General features: G+C 44.6%; 1 protein-coding gene across 2 annotated transcripts in view; it reads right to left on the minus strand.

Moving 5' to 3' along the window:
• lactb2 (lactamase, beta 2) overlaps positions 1-16667 on the minus strand; it is a 92043-nt gene that overhangs the window by 73570 nt on the left and 1806 nt on the right. For both annotated transcript variants that reach the window (XR_010974981.1, XM_068030922.1), the window contains exon 2: positions 1439-1602. Coding sequence is in view for 1 of the 2 variants with exons in the window: in XM_068030922.1 (XP_067887023.1) it covers positions 1439-1602 (164 nt within the window). In the remaining variant the exon portion in view is untranslated. The remainder of the gene's footprint in view (positions 1-1438; positions 1603-16667) is intronic.

Below are 16667 nucleotides of genomic sequence, written 5' to 3' on the forward strand. Positions count from 1 at the left end.
TCCAGTTAAGTTTCTGTCCAATGGCAACCCCCAGGATTTTGACAGTGGGAGATTCGGGGATGGTAATGTAACTGGACATCAAGGGGAGATGGTTAGATTCCCTCTTGTTGAAGTTGCCACTTGTTGGAAATGGTCACTTGTGTAGCACAAATGCTAATTGCCACTGATCAACCCAAGCCTGAATGTTGTCCAGCTCTTGCTGCATGCAGGCACAGACTTCTTCAATATCTGAGCAATTGTGAATGGTACTGAACACTGTGCACATCCTCACTTCTCAGCTTATGACTGAGGGTTGACCAAAGAGATAGGTTTTAAGGAGTGTCTTAAAGGAGATAAGGGATGTAGAGAGGTGGAAATATTTTGGGGGGAATTCCAGAGCTTAGGGCCTTGGCAGATAAAGGTACAACCACCAATGGGGGAGCAATTAAAATTGGGGATGCTCAAGAGGCCAGAATTGGGGGAGTGCAGAGATCTTGGAGGTTTGTAGGGCTAGTGTAGTTTACAGAGATAGGGAGGGAGCAAGGTCATGGAAAGATTTGAAAACTAGAATGAGAATTTTAAAAATCGAGGCATTGCTTAAGTGAGAACAAATGTAGATCAGTGAGCACAGGGGTGCTGAGTGAATGGGATTTGGTGCAAGTTAAAAATTGGGTAGAGGTTTAGATGACGTCAAGTTTAGAAGGGGTGGAAGAGGGGAGGCTGGCCAGAAATGCATTGTAATAGTCAAATCTAGAGGGTTTCAGCAACAGATGGGTTGAGGTTGGGACGGAGTTGGCCAATGTTATGGAGGTGGAAATAGGCAGTCTTAATGATGGCATGGATAAATGGTTGAAACCGGAGTCAAATACAACACCAATGTTGCAAATGGTCTGGTTCAGCCTCAGGCAGTTGCCAGGGAGAGGGGTGGAGTCAACTGCTAGGGAACAGTTTGTGGCAGGGCCTACAAACAATGGTTTTGTTCTTCCCAATGTTAGTTGGAGGAAATTTCTGCTTATCCAGGACTGGATATCAGACAAGCAGTTAGACACTTTAGAAAGAGTGGAGGGATTGAGAAAGGTGGTAGTGAGGTAGAGCTGAGTGTTGTCAGAGTACATGGAAACTGACACTGTGTTTTTGGATGATGTCAACGAGGGGAAGCATGTACATGAGAAATAGGATAGATCACATTCAAAGGCACATCGGTGTTTTAACATATGGTACGAGAGCTCTGCGTCAGTGATTCCACATTGTGAGCTTCTCAGGAAGAAGCAAATCACTATCTCACACTAAAGGCAAATGTTTAATAGCATCATCCCCCCCTTCCCCATTAAAAGTAGATCCCATATTACAAGTTGTCATTTATTTCAACATGAAAGTTTATTTAGCACAAAGCAGGAAACAGAATGACTTTATTTTCAATTATTAGAGTCTGGAAGACCGCTTGCCTGTGCATACTCACCATCAACAACATTTTTCAATACATCTGGTATGCCTCCAACATGATCAATGTGCCAGTGCGTCACCAGAATTTCTTGAATACTGGCATTCAATTGGGTCAAAGTTTCTTTTAAACAGCTGATGTATTCAGGTACGCATGGCTCACCGGTGTCAATCAAAAATCGTCTAGGAAAAATGTTACGGTTGTCAGTATCAACATAATCTCTTTTTAACTTCACATTACTTCATTGACTCCTCAACAATGCTGCAATATAAACACTCTACAATGGTTAAAAGTGAGAAGGACTGATTAGTTCCATTGTGGCACCTTTTTACTCTTTGAAGATGCTGGCGCTGAATCATGTCTGGATCACATTCTAGGATAGCATGTAGGCACCCAATTATCACATTTTACGTGATGTCTGCTGAAGTCAGGTAATATTGACTCTCATGATCGTACCATGCCTGCATTGCTTAAAAGTGTTGTACATGAAATGGAAGTCTGAATCAGGGTTAATGTACATGTATGTGAATGCACAGAGTGTGGTTAATAAGACGGGTAAGGTACAGGCGCAGATTGCAAGTGGAAATATGATGTTGTGGCTTATAACAGAGACTTGGGTGTTAAATATTCCTGGATACAAGGTGTTCAAGAAAGATAGGAAAGGGAAAAAAGGGGAGGGGTGGCGGTATTAAGGAGAGCGTGACATTGTTGGAAAAAAAGTATGTCCCAGAGGGGTCGAATACAGAATCAATTTGGCTAGAGCTAAGGAACAAAAAAGGTGTGGTTACATTGCTCAGTGTTGTCTATTGGCCACCAGCTAGTGGGAAGGACGTAGAGAAACAAATTTGCAAGGAAATTACAAAGAGGTGCAAAAATTATAGGGTAGTTATAATGGGGGACTTTAATTATCCAAACATAGACTGGGATAATAGTAGTGTAAAGGGCAGTGAGGGGCAAGAGTTCATAGAGTGTGTTCAGGAAAATTTTCTACAACAGTATGTTGCTAGTCCAACCACAAAGGAGGCTCTGCTAGAGCTGGTTCTTGGGAATGAGGTGGGCCAAATGGATCAAGTATCAGTAGGAGAGCATTTAGGGGATAGTGATCATTGTGTCATAAGGTTTAGGCTGACTATGGAAAAGGACAAAGAGCATTCCAGGGTAAGAATAATTATCAGGGGGAAGGCCAACTTCAATGGGGTAAGAATGGAGGTGGGACGAATAAATTGGAGTCAAAAGCTGGCAGGAAAATTGGTAGATGAACAATGAGCTACCTTCATAGAAACATAGAAAATAGGAGCAGGAGTAGGCCATTTGGCCCTTCGAGCCTGCTCCGCCATTCATTATGATCATGGCTGATCATCCAACTCAGTAGCCTGTTCCTGCTTTTGCCCCATACCCTTTGATCCCTTTAGACCCAAGAGGTATATTTAACTCCTTCTTGAAACCATACAATGTTTTGGCCTCAACTACTTTCTGTGGTAGCGAATTCCACAGGCTCACCACTCTCTGGGTGAAGAAATTTCTCCTCATCTCAGTCCTGAATGGTTTACCTCGTATCCTTAGACTATGACCCCTGGATCTGGACTCCCCCACCATCGGGAACATCCTTCCTGCATCTACCCTGTCAAGTCCTGTTAGAATTTTATAGGTTTCTACGAGATCCCCCCCTCACTCTTCTGAACTCCAGCGAATATAATCCTGACTCAACCTCTCCTCATGCGTCAGTCCCACCATCCCAGGAATCAGCCTGGTAAATCTTCGCTGCACTCCCTCTACAGCAAGAACATCCTTCCTCAGATAAGGAGACCAAAACTGCACACAATATTCCAGGTGTGGCCTCACCAAGGCCCTGTATAATTGCAGCAAGACATCCCTGCTCCTGTACTCAAATCCTCTCGCTATGAAGGCCAACATGCCATTTGCCTTTTTTACCGCTTGTTGCACCTGCATGCTTACCTTCAGCGACTCGTGTACGAGAACACCCAGGTCTCACTGCATGTTCCCCTCTCTCAGTTTATAGCCGTTCAGATAATAATCTGCCTTTCTGTTTTTGCTACCAAAGTGGATAACCTCACATTTATCCACATTATACTGCATCTGCCATGCATTAGCCCACTCACTCAACTTGTCCAAATCACCCTGAAGCCTCTCTGCATCCTCCTCACAACTCACCCTCCCACCCAGTTTTGTGTCATCTGCAAATCTGGAGATATTACATTTAGTTCCCTCATCGAAATCATTAATATATATTGTGAATAGCTGGGGTCCTAGCACCGATCCCTGCGGTGCCCCAATAGTGCCTGCCATTCGGAAAAAGACCCATTTATCCCTACTCTTTGTTCCCTGTCCGCCAACCAATTTTCTATCCATCGCAATACACTACCCCCAATCCCATGCGCTTTAATTTTACATGCTAATCTCTTATGTGAGATAGTTTGGGCGCAGTCAAGGTATGTTCCCTTGAAGGGGAAAAGAAGGGCAAACAAATCCAGAGCTCCCTGGATGACAAATGAGGTAGAGATTAAGATATAGAAAGAAAAGTGTGCTTATGACAGAAGCCAGGTAGAAAATACTATTGAGAATCAGGCTGAATATAGAAGGTCCAGGGGAGAAGTGAAAAAGCAAATAAGAGAAGCAAAGAGAGAGTATGAAAAGAGACTGGCAGCTAGCATTAAAGGCATATAAATAGTAAAAGGGTGATAAAAGGAGGAGTGGGGCCGATTACCAGAAAGTGATTTACACATGGAGGCAGAGGGCATAGCTGAGGTATTAAATGAATACTTTGCATCTGTCTTTACCAAGGAAGAAGATGCAACCCAGGCAATGTTGAATGAGGAGATAAGTCAGACGCTAGAGGGGTCTAAAATTGATAAAGAGGAAGTATTAGATAGGCTGTCTGTGGATAAAGCACCAGGACCAGATGAGATACATCCAAGGATACTGAGGGAAGTGAGGGTTGAAATCGCAGAGGCAGTGGCCATTAATTTTTCAGTCTTCCTTAGGCTCGAGGATGGTGCCAGAGGACTGGAGAGTTGCAAATGTTACACCATTGTTCAAAAAAGGGTGTAAGGGTAAGCCCAGCAATTTACAGGCTAGTCAGTTTACTTTTGGTGGTGGGAAAACTTCTAGAATAAATAATTCGGGACAAAATCAATAGTCACATGGACAAAAGCAAGTTAATTAAGGAAAGCCAGCCCGTATTTCTTAAGGGAAAATCATGTTTAACTAAATTGCTGGAGTTTTTTGAGGAGGTAACAGAGAGGGTTGATGAGGGCAATGCTGTTGATGTGGTGTACATGGACTTTCAAAAGGCATTTGATACAGTGCCATACAACAGACTTTAGATTAGATTAGAGATACAGCACTGAAACAGGCCCTTCGGCCCACCGAGTCTGTGCCGAACATCAACCACCCATTTATACTAATCCTACACTAATCCCATATTCCTACCAAACATCCCCACCTGTCCCTATATTTCCCTACCACCTACCTATACTAGTGACAATTTATAATGGCCAATTTACCTATCAACCTGCAAGTCTTTTGGCTTGTGGGAGGAAACCGGAACACCCGGAGAAAACCCACGCAGACACAGGGAGAACTTGCAAACTCCACACAGGCAGTACCCGGAATCGAACCCGGGTCCCTGGAGCTGTGAGGCTGCGGTGCTAACCACTGTGCCACTGTGCCGCCACTTGTGAGCAAACTTGTAGCTCATGGAATAAAAGGGACGATAGCAACATGGATACGAAATTGGCTGAGTGACAGGAAACAAAGAGTAGTGATTAATGGATAATTTTTTGGGCTGGAGGAAGGTTTGTAGTGGAGTTCCCCAGGGATCTGTGCTGGAACCCTTGCTTTTCCTGATATATGGTGCACAGGGCACAGTTTCAAAGTTTGTAGATGATACAAAACTTGGAAGCATTGTGAACTGTGAACAGGATAGTGCAGAACTTCAAAAGGACATAGACAAGTTGGTGGAATGGGCAGACAGGTGGCAGCTGAAATTCAATGCAGAGAAATGTGAAGTGATTCATTTTGGCAGGAAGAACATGGAGAGACAATATAGAATAAAGGGTACAATTCTAAAGGGGGTGCAGGAACAGAGGGACCTTGGTGTATATATGCATAAGTCATTGAAGATGGCAGGACAGGTTGAGACAGCAGTCAATAAAGCAACAGTATCCTGGGCTTTATTAATAAGGGCATAGAGTACGAGAGCAAGGAATTTATGTTGAACTTGTATAAGACACTAGTTCAGCCTCAGCTGGAGTATTGAGTCCAGTTCTGGGCGCCACACTTGAGGAAAGACGTGAGGGCATTGGAGAGAGCACAGAAAAGATTCACGAGAATGGTTCCAGGGATGAGGAATTTCAGTTATGAAGATAGATTGGAGAAGTTAGGACTGTTTTCCTTGGAGAAGAGAAGGCTGAGAGATAATTTGATAGAGGTATTCAAAATCATTAGGGGTCTGAACAGAGTAGATAGAGAGAAACTATTCCCACTCGTGAAAGGATCGAGAATGAGAGGGCACAGATTTAAAGTATTTGGTAAGAGAAGCAGAAGTGACGTGAAAAACTTTTTCATGCAACGAGTGCTTAAGGTCTGGAATGTGCTGCCTGAGAATGTGGTGGAGGCAGATTCAACTGAAGCATTCAAAAGGGAATTAGACAGTTATATGAAAAGGAAGAATGTGCAGCATTATGAGGAGAAGGGAGGGGGAATGGAACTGAGGGAATTGCTCTTTCAGAGAGCCAATGAGAACACGATGGGCCAAATGACCACCTTCTGCACTGTAACGATTCTGTGATTCTGTGGAACAGCAATTGTTTTGATCAATGCTAATAATTCTACAAATACTGCAGGAAAAGCAAGGGTTCCAGCACAGATCCCTGGGGAACTCCACTACAAACCTTCCTCCAGCCCAAAAAATTATCCATTAATCACTACTCTTTGTTTCCTGTCACTCAGCCAATTTCGTATCCATGTTGCTATTGTCCCTTTTATTCCATGAGCTATAAGTTTGCTCACAAGTCTGTTGTATGGCACTGTATCAAATGCCTTTTGAAAGTCCATGTGCACCACATCAACTGCATTTCCCTCATCAATCCTCTCTGTTACCTCCTCAAAAAACTCAGAAAATATGAAAGGCACAATTCAACATGGTGGCTCCTCATCAGAGCCCTTTCCTATCCTGAGTGGCGTGAAACAGGGCTGTGTTCTCGCACCCACACTTTTTGGGATTTTCTTCTCCCTGCTGCTTTCACATGCGTTCAAATCCTCTGAAGAAGGAATTTTCCTCCACACAAGATCGGGGGCAGGTTGTTCAACCTAAGAGCGAAGTCCAAAGTACGGAAAGTCCTCATCAGGGAACTCCTCTTTGCTGACGATGCTGCTTTAACATCTCACACTGAAGAGTGCCTGCAGAGTCTCATCGACAGGTTTGCGGCTGCCTGCAATGAATTTGGCCTAACCATCAGCCTCAAGAAAACGAACATCATGGGGCAGGACGTCAGAAATGCTCCATCCATCAATACTGGTGACCACGCTCTGGAAGTGGTTCAAGAGTTCACCTACCTAGGCTCAACTATCACCAGTAACCTGTCTCGAGATGCAGAAATCAACAAGTGCATGGGAAAGGCTTCCACTGCTATGTCCAGACTGGCCAAGAGAGTGTGGGAAAATGGCGCACTGACACGGAACACAAAAGTCCGAGTGTATCAGGCCTGTGTCCTCAGTACCTTGCTCTATGGCAGCGAGGCCTGGACAACGTATGCCAGCCAAGAGCGACGTCTCAATTCATTCCATCTTCACTGTCTCCGGAGAATACTTGGCATCAGGTGGCAGGACCGTATCTCCAACACAGAAGTCCTCGAGGCGGCCAACATCCCCAGCTTGTACACACTACTGAGTCAGCGGCGCTTGTGATGGCTTGGCCATGTGAGCCGCATGGAAGATGGCAGGATCCCCAAAGACACATTGTACAACGAGCTCGCCACTGGTATCAGACCCACCGGCCGTCCATGTCTCCGCTTTAAAGACGTCTGCAAACGCGACATGAAATCCTGTGACATTGATCACAAGTCGTGGGAGTCAGTTGCCAGCGTTCGCCAGAGCTGGCGGGCAGCGATAAAGACGGGGCTAAAGTGTGGCGAGTCGAAGAGACTTAGTAGTTGGCAGGAAAAAAGACAGAGGCGCAAGGGGAGAGCCAACTGTGTAACAGCCCCGACAAACAAATTTCTCTGCAGCACCTGTGGAAGAGCCTGTCACTCTAGAATTGGCCTTTATAGCCACTCCAGGCGCTGCTTCACAAACCACTGGCCACCTCCAGGCGCTTATCCATTGTCTGTCGAGATAAGGAGGCCAAAGAAGAAAAGAAGAACTGCATGCACTCCCCATAAGCTCTGAGGGGTCAGTTGGGTAAGGATGCATTGTGTGGGCAATGCATGTGTGAAGGAAGAAGACCTATATTCAGAGAAAACTAATTCAGTAGAACTTAGGATGTAGAGCAGGGAGAGCCTAACTAGGTGGCAGAGACCAAGTCCAAACAGCAGTAATTTCTGAAAGTATATGAATTACTTCATGTTATAGTTTTGCAGGTACAGTATTATCTATGCCAATTTGTCTCAATAATGTACAAGCTTCATCTGTGGAATAGGCAACATGAGCTCCAAAAGCCACTGGTTCAACAAGATAGATGGTGAACAGTACAGAATGCATTACACTATTCAGAGGTTTGTTGGAATTGGGGGTGGAATACTTAGCTGCTGCAGAATTAAATTAAGATCCTAAATGGTGCTTCATTTTCAAACTGCCTTTGTGAAGTGAGAAAAGCATATGCCCTTCTCATGAGCTTATGCAAAAAAACTTACATTTAGATAGTGTGAATATAACTTTGTCCAAATAGGCAGTGCATCTATGGCAGGCCACTGTAGTTTTGTAAGGCCTGGAGGAACTTTTTTTTTATTTCCAAAATATAATTTATTCATAAAAATCTGTAAAAAATACATTACCAAACAGTTTCTAACAGCACCAAGTCAAAAATTACAAACAGTGCAAAGGTGATCAGTTTCCTTCAATACAATCATGAGTTGCCTCACAACCCTTCCATTTCATTTGTTATGCCATATACATTTTTACATTTTACAGCACACAAAATTTTCCCGATACAGTTCGAGGGGTTTCCCATGGATCCAGCCCCTCCGTTCAGCTTGGTAGGGGGAGCTTACACAGTGATCTTTCCCCATTGAGCCTTTGCTGCGGCTGCCCCAAGCTTTAGTGCGTCCCTCAGCACGTAGTCCTGGACCTTGGAATGTGCCAGTCTGCAACATTCGGTCGTGGACAACTCTTTGCGCTGAAAGACCAGCAAGTTTCAGGCAGACCAAGGGGCGTCTTTCACCAAATTGAAAGACCTCCAGCAGCAGTTGATGTTTATCTCAGTGTGCGACCCTGGGAACAGCCCGTAGAGCACAGATTCCTGTGTTACTGAGCTGCTTGGGATGAACCTCGACAAAAACCACTGCATCGCTTTCCTCGGCCTGGAGGAACACTCCAGTTTTTCTGGGACCTAAAAAAATCCCCTTAAAAAATATTCCAGACTTTTTTTGGAGCTTCCTCCAGCAGTCCCATTAAGGACATCTGGTTAGGCCCCTCAACATCTGGTACAACCAGGTATGGCATGCATTATGGATTCTCCACCCATTTGTACATGAAAATGGCACTAAGGGCCCTGCAGCCAGCAAAGGATCACAATTTGTATACTTAAACAGCCTCCCACCTTTTCTGAGCAGAACAACTTGGTGCCCATTTAAAGGTTCGCTCAAAAATCGATACAGACAAGCCTTGGGAATTTAGGGGGTGTCCAATGCCTGTCCGATCTTCCTCTGTTGGTCACCCATTTATCAAGCAAGAAATGGATGAGTGGCAGTTGAAAAAGCACTTCCCACATCTCTTCTGGATGCAGTATACAGAGGCAATGCTTCACAACAAGTTCTCTAACCTTTCCAATACAATTTCTCCTCCAATTTTTCCAGTTCATATTGGCACTCTTATAACTCTTTGCCATCAATTCAATTTGACACATTTCTTCCACTCTCCTCCATTCAAGTCGCAGCCTCTCTCACAGAATTCATGCTGGTATTCTTGTTTCTCTACCCATTCCATTCATGGACCATAGGACTTAGGAGTGGGAGTAAGTCATTCTGCCCTTCGAGTCTGCTCTGTCATACGATAAGATCATGGCTGATCTGGTTGTGTGCTCAACTCCACTTTCTGTCTGCCCCCATCACCCTTGACTCCCTTATCTATCATAAATCTATCTCACTTGGCCTCGAATAAATTCAATGACCCAATTCCACAAACTAATCTTGAGAAAATAAAATTCTCCTTGTCTCTGTCTGAAAAGGGAGACCTCTTAATCTTAAACTGTGTCCCCTAGTTCTCATCTCTCCTACAAGAGGAAACATCCTCCCAGTATCTACTCTATCAAGTCCCCTCAGGGTCTTATATGTTTCAATAAGATCACCTCTCATTATTCTAAACTCCAATGGATATAGGCCCAACCTATTCAACCTTTATTCATAAGATAAGCCCTTCATCCCTGGAATTAGTTGAGTGAACCTTCTCTGAGCTGCTTCGAACGCAATTATATCCTTTTTCAAATAAGGAGATCAAAACTGTACACAGTACTTCAGACGTGTTCCCACCAAGGTCTTGTACAGCTGCAGTAAAACGTTGCCACTTTTATACTTTATTCCCCTTGCAATAAACGCCAACATTCCATTTGCTTTCCTAATCACTTGCTGTACCTGCATGCTAATCTTCTGTAATTCATGTACCAGGACACCCAGATCCTTCCATACCACCAGGTTCTGCAATCTATTCATTTAAATAGTATACAGATTTTCTATTTTCCTGTCAAAGTGGACAAGTTCACATTTTCCCACATTATACTCGATCTGCCAAATTTTTTCCCACTTACTTAACCTATCTATATCTTTTTGTAGACCTTTACCCCTTCTTGACCACTTACTTTCCTTCCTATCTTGGTGTCATCGGCAAATTGAGCTACCATACATTCGGTCCCTTCATCCAAGTCATTGCTATAAATTGTAAGTAGTTGAAGCCCCAGCACTGATCCCTCTGGCACTCCACTAGTTATAGCTAGCCAACCCGAAAAAGACTCATTTATCCTTACTCTCTGCTGTCTGTTAGCTAACCAGTCCTTTATCCATGCTAATATGTTACCCCCTACACCATGTGCTCTTATCTTGTGTAGTAACCTTTGATGTGGGACCTTATCAAATGTTAAAGCCTGTCACTCCAGAATTGGCCTTTATAGCCACTCCAGGCGCTGCTTCACAAACCACTGACCACCTCCAGGCGCGTATCCATTGTCTCTCGAGATAAGGAGGCCCAAAAGAAAGAACCTTTGATGTGGGACCTTATCAAATGTTTTTCAGAAAACTAAGTACACCACATCTACAGGTTCCACTTTATCTATCTTGCTTGTTACTTCCTGAAAGAACTCTAATAAATTAGTTAAACACGATTTCCCTTTCATAAAACCATGTTGACTCTGTCTGATCCCATTCTGATTTTGTAAGTATCCTGCTATAACCTCCATAATAATGGATTCTAGTAATATCCCTATGACAGATGTTAGGTTAACTGGCCTTTAGTTTCATGCTTTCTGTCTCCCTTTCTTGAATAAAGGTGCTACATTTGCTATTTTCCAATCTGCTGGGGCCCTTCAAGAATCTAAGGAATTTTGGAAGATTATAATCTAAGCCTCTACCATCTCTGCAGCCACTTCTTTTAAGACCTTAGGATGCAGGCCATCTGGTCCTGGAGACTTGTCAGCCTTTAGGTCTAATGTTTTCCCAGCACTTTTCCCCTGGTGATGGTAATTTTTTAAAGTGCCTCCCTCCCTTTCACCTCTTGATTTGCAAGTATCTTTGGCAGGTTTGCTAAGTCTTCTGTAGTGAAAACAGAAACAAAATACCGCTTCAATACCTCTGCCATTTCCTTCTTTTCCATTGTCAATTCCCCAGACTCACTTTCTAGAGGACCAACACTAGCTTCAGTTACTCTTTTCCTATTTAAATATTTGTAGAAACGCTTACGATTTGTTTTATATTACTAGCTAGTTTTCTCTCATACTCTAATTCCCCCCCTTAATTATTTTTTTCGTCATTCTTTGTTGGTTTTAAAAATCTGTCCGATCTTCTGATCTACCACTAATCTTTGCAGAATTGTATAGTGTTTCTTTTAATTTGATACTATCCTTAACTTCCTTATTTAGCCGCGGATGATGCATCCTTCTCAAAGAATCTTTCTTTCTCACTAGGATAAATCTTTGCTGAGAGTTATTAAATATCTCTGTAAACGTCTGACACTGCATCTCTACTGTCATAGAGTCACAGGGTTATACAGCACAGAAACAGGCCCTTCAGCCCAACACGTCTGCGCCGACCATCAAGCACCCATCCAATCTCATCCCATTTTCCTGCACTTGGCCCGCATCCTTGTATGCTATGGCGTTTCAAGTGCCCATCTAAATACTTCTTAAATGTTGTGAGGGTTCCTGCCTCTACCACCCCTTCAGGCAGTCTGTTCCTGATTCCAACCACCCTCTGGGTGAAAATGTTTTTTAACTCCCCTCTAAACCTCATGCCCCATACCGTAAATCTATGCCCCCTGGTTATCGATCCCTCCGTTAAGGGAAAAGGTTTCTTCCTATCTATCCTATCAATGCCCCTCATAATTTTGTATATCTCAATTAGGTCCCCGCTCAGCCTTTTCCGCTCCAAGGAAAACAACCCCAGCCTATCCAGTCTCTCTTTATAGCTGAAATGCTCCAGCCCAGGCAACATCCTGGTGAATTTCCTCTGCACCCTCTCCAGTGCCCAGAACTGTACACAGTACTCCAGCTGTGGCCTAACCAGCATTTTATACAGCTCTAACATAACCTCCCTGCTCTTATATTCTATGCCTCAGCTAATAAAGGCAAGAATCCCGTATGCCATCCTAACCACCTTATCTACCTGTGCTGCTGCCTTCAGTAATCTATGGACAAGGACCCCGAGGTCCCTCTGTACTCCCTAGGGTCCTACCATCCATTGTACATTCCCTTGCCTTTTTAGTGCTCCCAAAGTGCATCACCTCACACTTCTCAGGATTAAATTCCATCTGCCACTGCTCCTTCCATTTTACCAGCGTAACTATATTGTCCTGTAATCTAAGCCTTTCCTCCTCACTATTTAGGACACCATCAATTTTCGTGTCGTCTGCAAACTTACTGATCATACCTCTTATATACTCATTAATGTACACTACAAACAGTAAGGGTCCCAGAACCGATCCCTGCAGTACACCACTGGTCACAGGCCTCCATTCGCAAAAATAATCCTCGACCATCATCCTTTGCCTCCTTTCACGAAGCCTATTTTGGATCCAATTTGCCAAATTACCCTGGATCCTATGGGCTCTTACCTTCTTAACCAATCTCCCATGCGGGACCTTATCAAAAGCCTTACTGAAGTCCATGTAGATTACATCAACTGCTTTACCCTCATCTACAGATCTAGTCACCTCCTTGAAAAATTCAATCAAATTTGTTAGACACGATCTCCCCCTGACAAAGCCATGCTGACGATCCCTGATTAATCCCTGCCTCTCCAAGTGGAAATTAATCCTGTCTCTTAGAATTTTTCCAATAATTTCCCTACCACTGACGTTAGACTCACAGGCCTATAATTACCTGGTTTATCCCTGCTACCCTTCTTGAATAATGGTACCACATTCACTGTCCTCCAGCCCTCTGGTACCTCTCCAGTGGCCAGAGAGGATTTGAAAATTTGTGTCAGAGCCCCAGCTATCTCCTCCCTTGCCTCACATAGCAGCCTGGGATACATCTCATCTGGGCCTGGGGATTTATCCACCTTAAAGCCTGCTAATACAGCTAATACTTCCTTCTTTTCAATGCTAATTTGTTCAAGTATATCACAATCCCCCTCCCTGATCACTACACCTACATTATCCCTCGCCATAGTGAACACAGATGAAAATTAATCATTCAAAACCCCAGCTATGTCCTCCGCTCCACACGCAGATTGCCTCTTTGATCCCTAAGGGGCCCCACTCTTTCCCTGGTTATTCTCTTGCCCTTAATATACTTATAAAACGTCTTGGGGTTTTCCTTTATATTGTCTTCCTGTGTTTTTTCATGCCCCCTCTTTGCTCTCCTAATTACTTTTTGAAGTACTCCCCTACACTTTCTATACTCCTCTAGGGCCTCGGCTGTTTTCAGCACTCTGAATCTGCCATAAGCCTCCTTTTTTTTCCTTATCCAATCCTCTATCCCTTGACATCCGGGGTTCCCTTGACTTGTTGGTCCTACTCTTCACCTTTACGGGAACATGTTGGACCTGAACCCTCACTATTTCCTTTCTGAATGACTCCCATTGGTCTGATGCAGACTTTCCTACAAGAAGCTGCTCCCAGTCCTGTTTTATCATATAGAAAACTGCTTTCCCCCAATTCAGTACTTTTATTTCCAGTCCCTCGAGGTCCTTTTCCATAACTACCTTAAATCTTCCAGAGTTTTGGGCCGGAATTTTACGCCACCCCAGCGGGTCTGATGGTGGCGTGGGGGTGGCGTAATATTGAACGGCAGGCTCCGGGAGGCCTAACCGCCCCGATTCCGCCTCCGACCAAGATTACGGAGGTCCGGCGGGGGATTGGGGGGGGGTGGGTAAGAAGCGGCCCGCCTGCCCAAGGCCAATCAAGACCCTTAAGTGGCCACTTAACGGCCACTTAAGGGCCCTCGACCACCTCCACGGGTATTTTACCCATGGCAAACGGGTGTGCCGGGGACGTGAAAGGCTACCCAGCTATAACTGTCAGCCATTCCGCACCCCGGGGGGCCCAATTGAGGGCCACCCCCACCTCCCAACCCAACCCCGGGATCCAAGACGACCCCCCTTCCCCCAAAAGACCACCCTAGCCTCACCAGGGCACGACCGATTCCCCTGGTGAGGCTGCCCGAACTTACCTTCTGTTTCGATTCCAATGCGTCCTCCTCCGTCGGCTGGGCTGCAGTCTCAGCAGTGGCCACCGCTCCTGGTGGCGCTGTGGACCGTCAACCTTCAGAATACTCTTGCACCAGGGAGGCAACATACCATCCTGGAATCATGTCTGCGACCACAGAAATGCCTATCTGTTCCTGTAACCATAGAATCCCCTGCCACTATTGCCATCTTGTCCCTTTTTCTCCATCCCAGCACAGCTGAGTCACCCATGATATTCCGGTTATGAGTCTCGGTGCATCCTCCGGAGGAACCCCCTTTCCCATCAGTACCCAGAACTGAATACCGGTTAGAAAGTGGGATGTCCTTTGGGAACTCCTGCACTACCTGCCCTGATTTCTTTGTCAATCCGGCAGCCACCCAGTCCCCCGCCAACTGTGCTCGCCTAGGCACTGGTTTGACTACCTCCTACAAAGTGCCATCCATGTAGTCCTCCACCTCGCGGATGCGCCACAGTGACTCCAGCCGCCGCTTGAGTTCCAAAACCCGAAGCTCTGCTTCTGCAACCGGAGACACTTTCTGCAGACATGTTCGCCAAGGTCACATGGCACATCCATGACTTCCCACATTGCACAGGAGGCACATTCTGCTTGGCCAAGCTGCCCTGCCATTACTTAACTTTACAATGAAAACTTGCGAATGTATAAACTTACCAGCTAATTATTAACAGCTTTTATCCCCTGTACCTTTGAGGCCGAGAAGGCAAAAAAGAGACCAAAGAGCACCTTCCACTGCCCCCAGCCAGCGAAAATACCCACACTCAACTTACAGCCTCACTCCGTGCAAACAGCACTAGTACAGCTAGTAATTACTAATAATTTACCGGTGGCTATCCTAGGGATTTAATTCAACAGGAACCTTTTTTTTTACTCCAATCTATCTCAGCTGTCCACAGGCAATAACAGCTGCCGCCCACCGACCAATCAGCACACAGAATTTCAGTGATGTCACTATTAGTTTTTTTTTCACTTAATCCAAACAGAGCGTGTGCAGAAATAGTTAGAGAGTCTGAGCACTGCCTTGGATGTCAGCTAGGTGAAGGGCTTCGAGCCCCGCTCTTTATTTTATAGCTCTTCAGCCCTGTTCCTTTCAGGTCCGCCGCTGCCCCGAACGTCAGGTAGGTGTCCTACCTTTTAACCTAGTTTCCCAGTTCAATTTAGCTAGCTATGCCTTCATACCCTTGCAATTACCTTTATTTAGGCTTAAAACACTAGTCTTAGACCCACACTTCTCCCTTTCAAACGGAATGTGAAATTCTATCATGTTATGATTGCTGTCGCCCAGAGGCTCCTTTACTATGAGGTTATTGATTAATCCTGTCTCATTGCACATTACCAGGTCGGGAAAAGCCTGCTCCCTAGTTGGCTCTAGAACATACTGCTCTAAGAAATTACCCCGAATACATTCTATGAACTAATTTTCCAGGCTACATTTGCCAATCCGATTCACCCGATCTACATGTAGATTAAAGTAACCCATGACTATTGTGGTACCTTTCTTACATGCCACATTTATTTCTTCTTGTATACTCTGTCCTACAGTGTAGCAACTGTTAGGGGGCCTATAAACTACTCCTACAAGTGACATCCTATCTTTCCTATTTCTTATCTCTACCCAAACTGATTCTACATCTTGCTCTTCCGAGCCAAGGTCATCTCTCGCTACTGTAATAATTTTCCTAGCTTCCTGTTTTTTCAAAATGTCGAATACCCTTCAATAATCAGGTCCCAGCCTTGGTCTCCTTGCAACCATGTCTCTGTAACAGCTATCAAGTCATACATATTTATTTCTATCTGTGCTGACAATTCATCCATTTTGTTACGAATGCTGCACACATTCAGATACAGAGCCTTTAACTGTCTTTTTAACATTTCTGCAATCTTTGGCCTTATATGCTGGTGCAGTCTTAAGTTTGTACGCTCTGTCCCTTCCTGCCCCACTCTGGTTATCATTACCCAAATCGCTACTCTGCTGTATTACCTTATTGTATTAATCCAAAGATTATTACCTTTGAGATTCTGCTTTTTAATTTAGCCCCTAGCTGCTCATAATCCCCATGCAGAACCTTTTTTCTAGTCTTCTCTATGTCGTTGGTACCCATGTGCAGCACAATAACTGGATCCTCCCCCTCCCATTGTAAGTTCCTTTCCAGCCCCGAG

Source organism: Heterodontus francisci, chromosome 5 (assembly GCF_036365525.1).
Source record: "Heterodontus francisci isolate sHetFra1 chromosome 5, sHetFra1.hap1, whole genome shotgun sequence".
NCBI lineage: Eukaryota > Metazoa > Chordata > Chondrichthyes > Heterodontiformes > Heterodontidae > Heterodontus > Heterodontus francisci.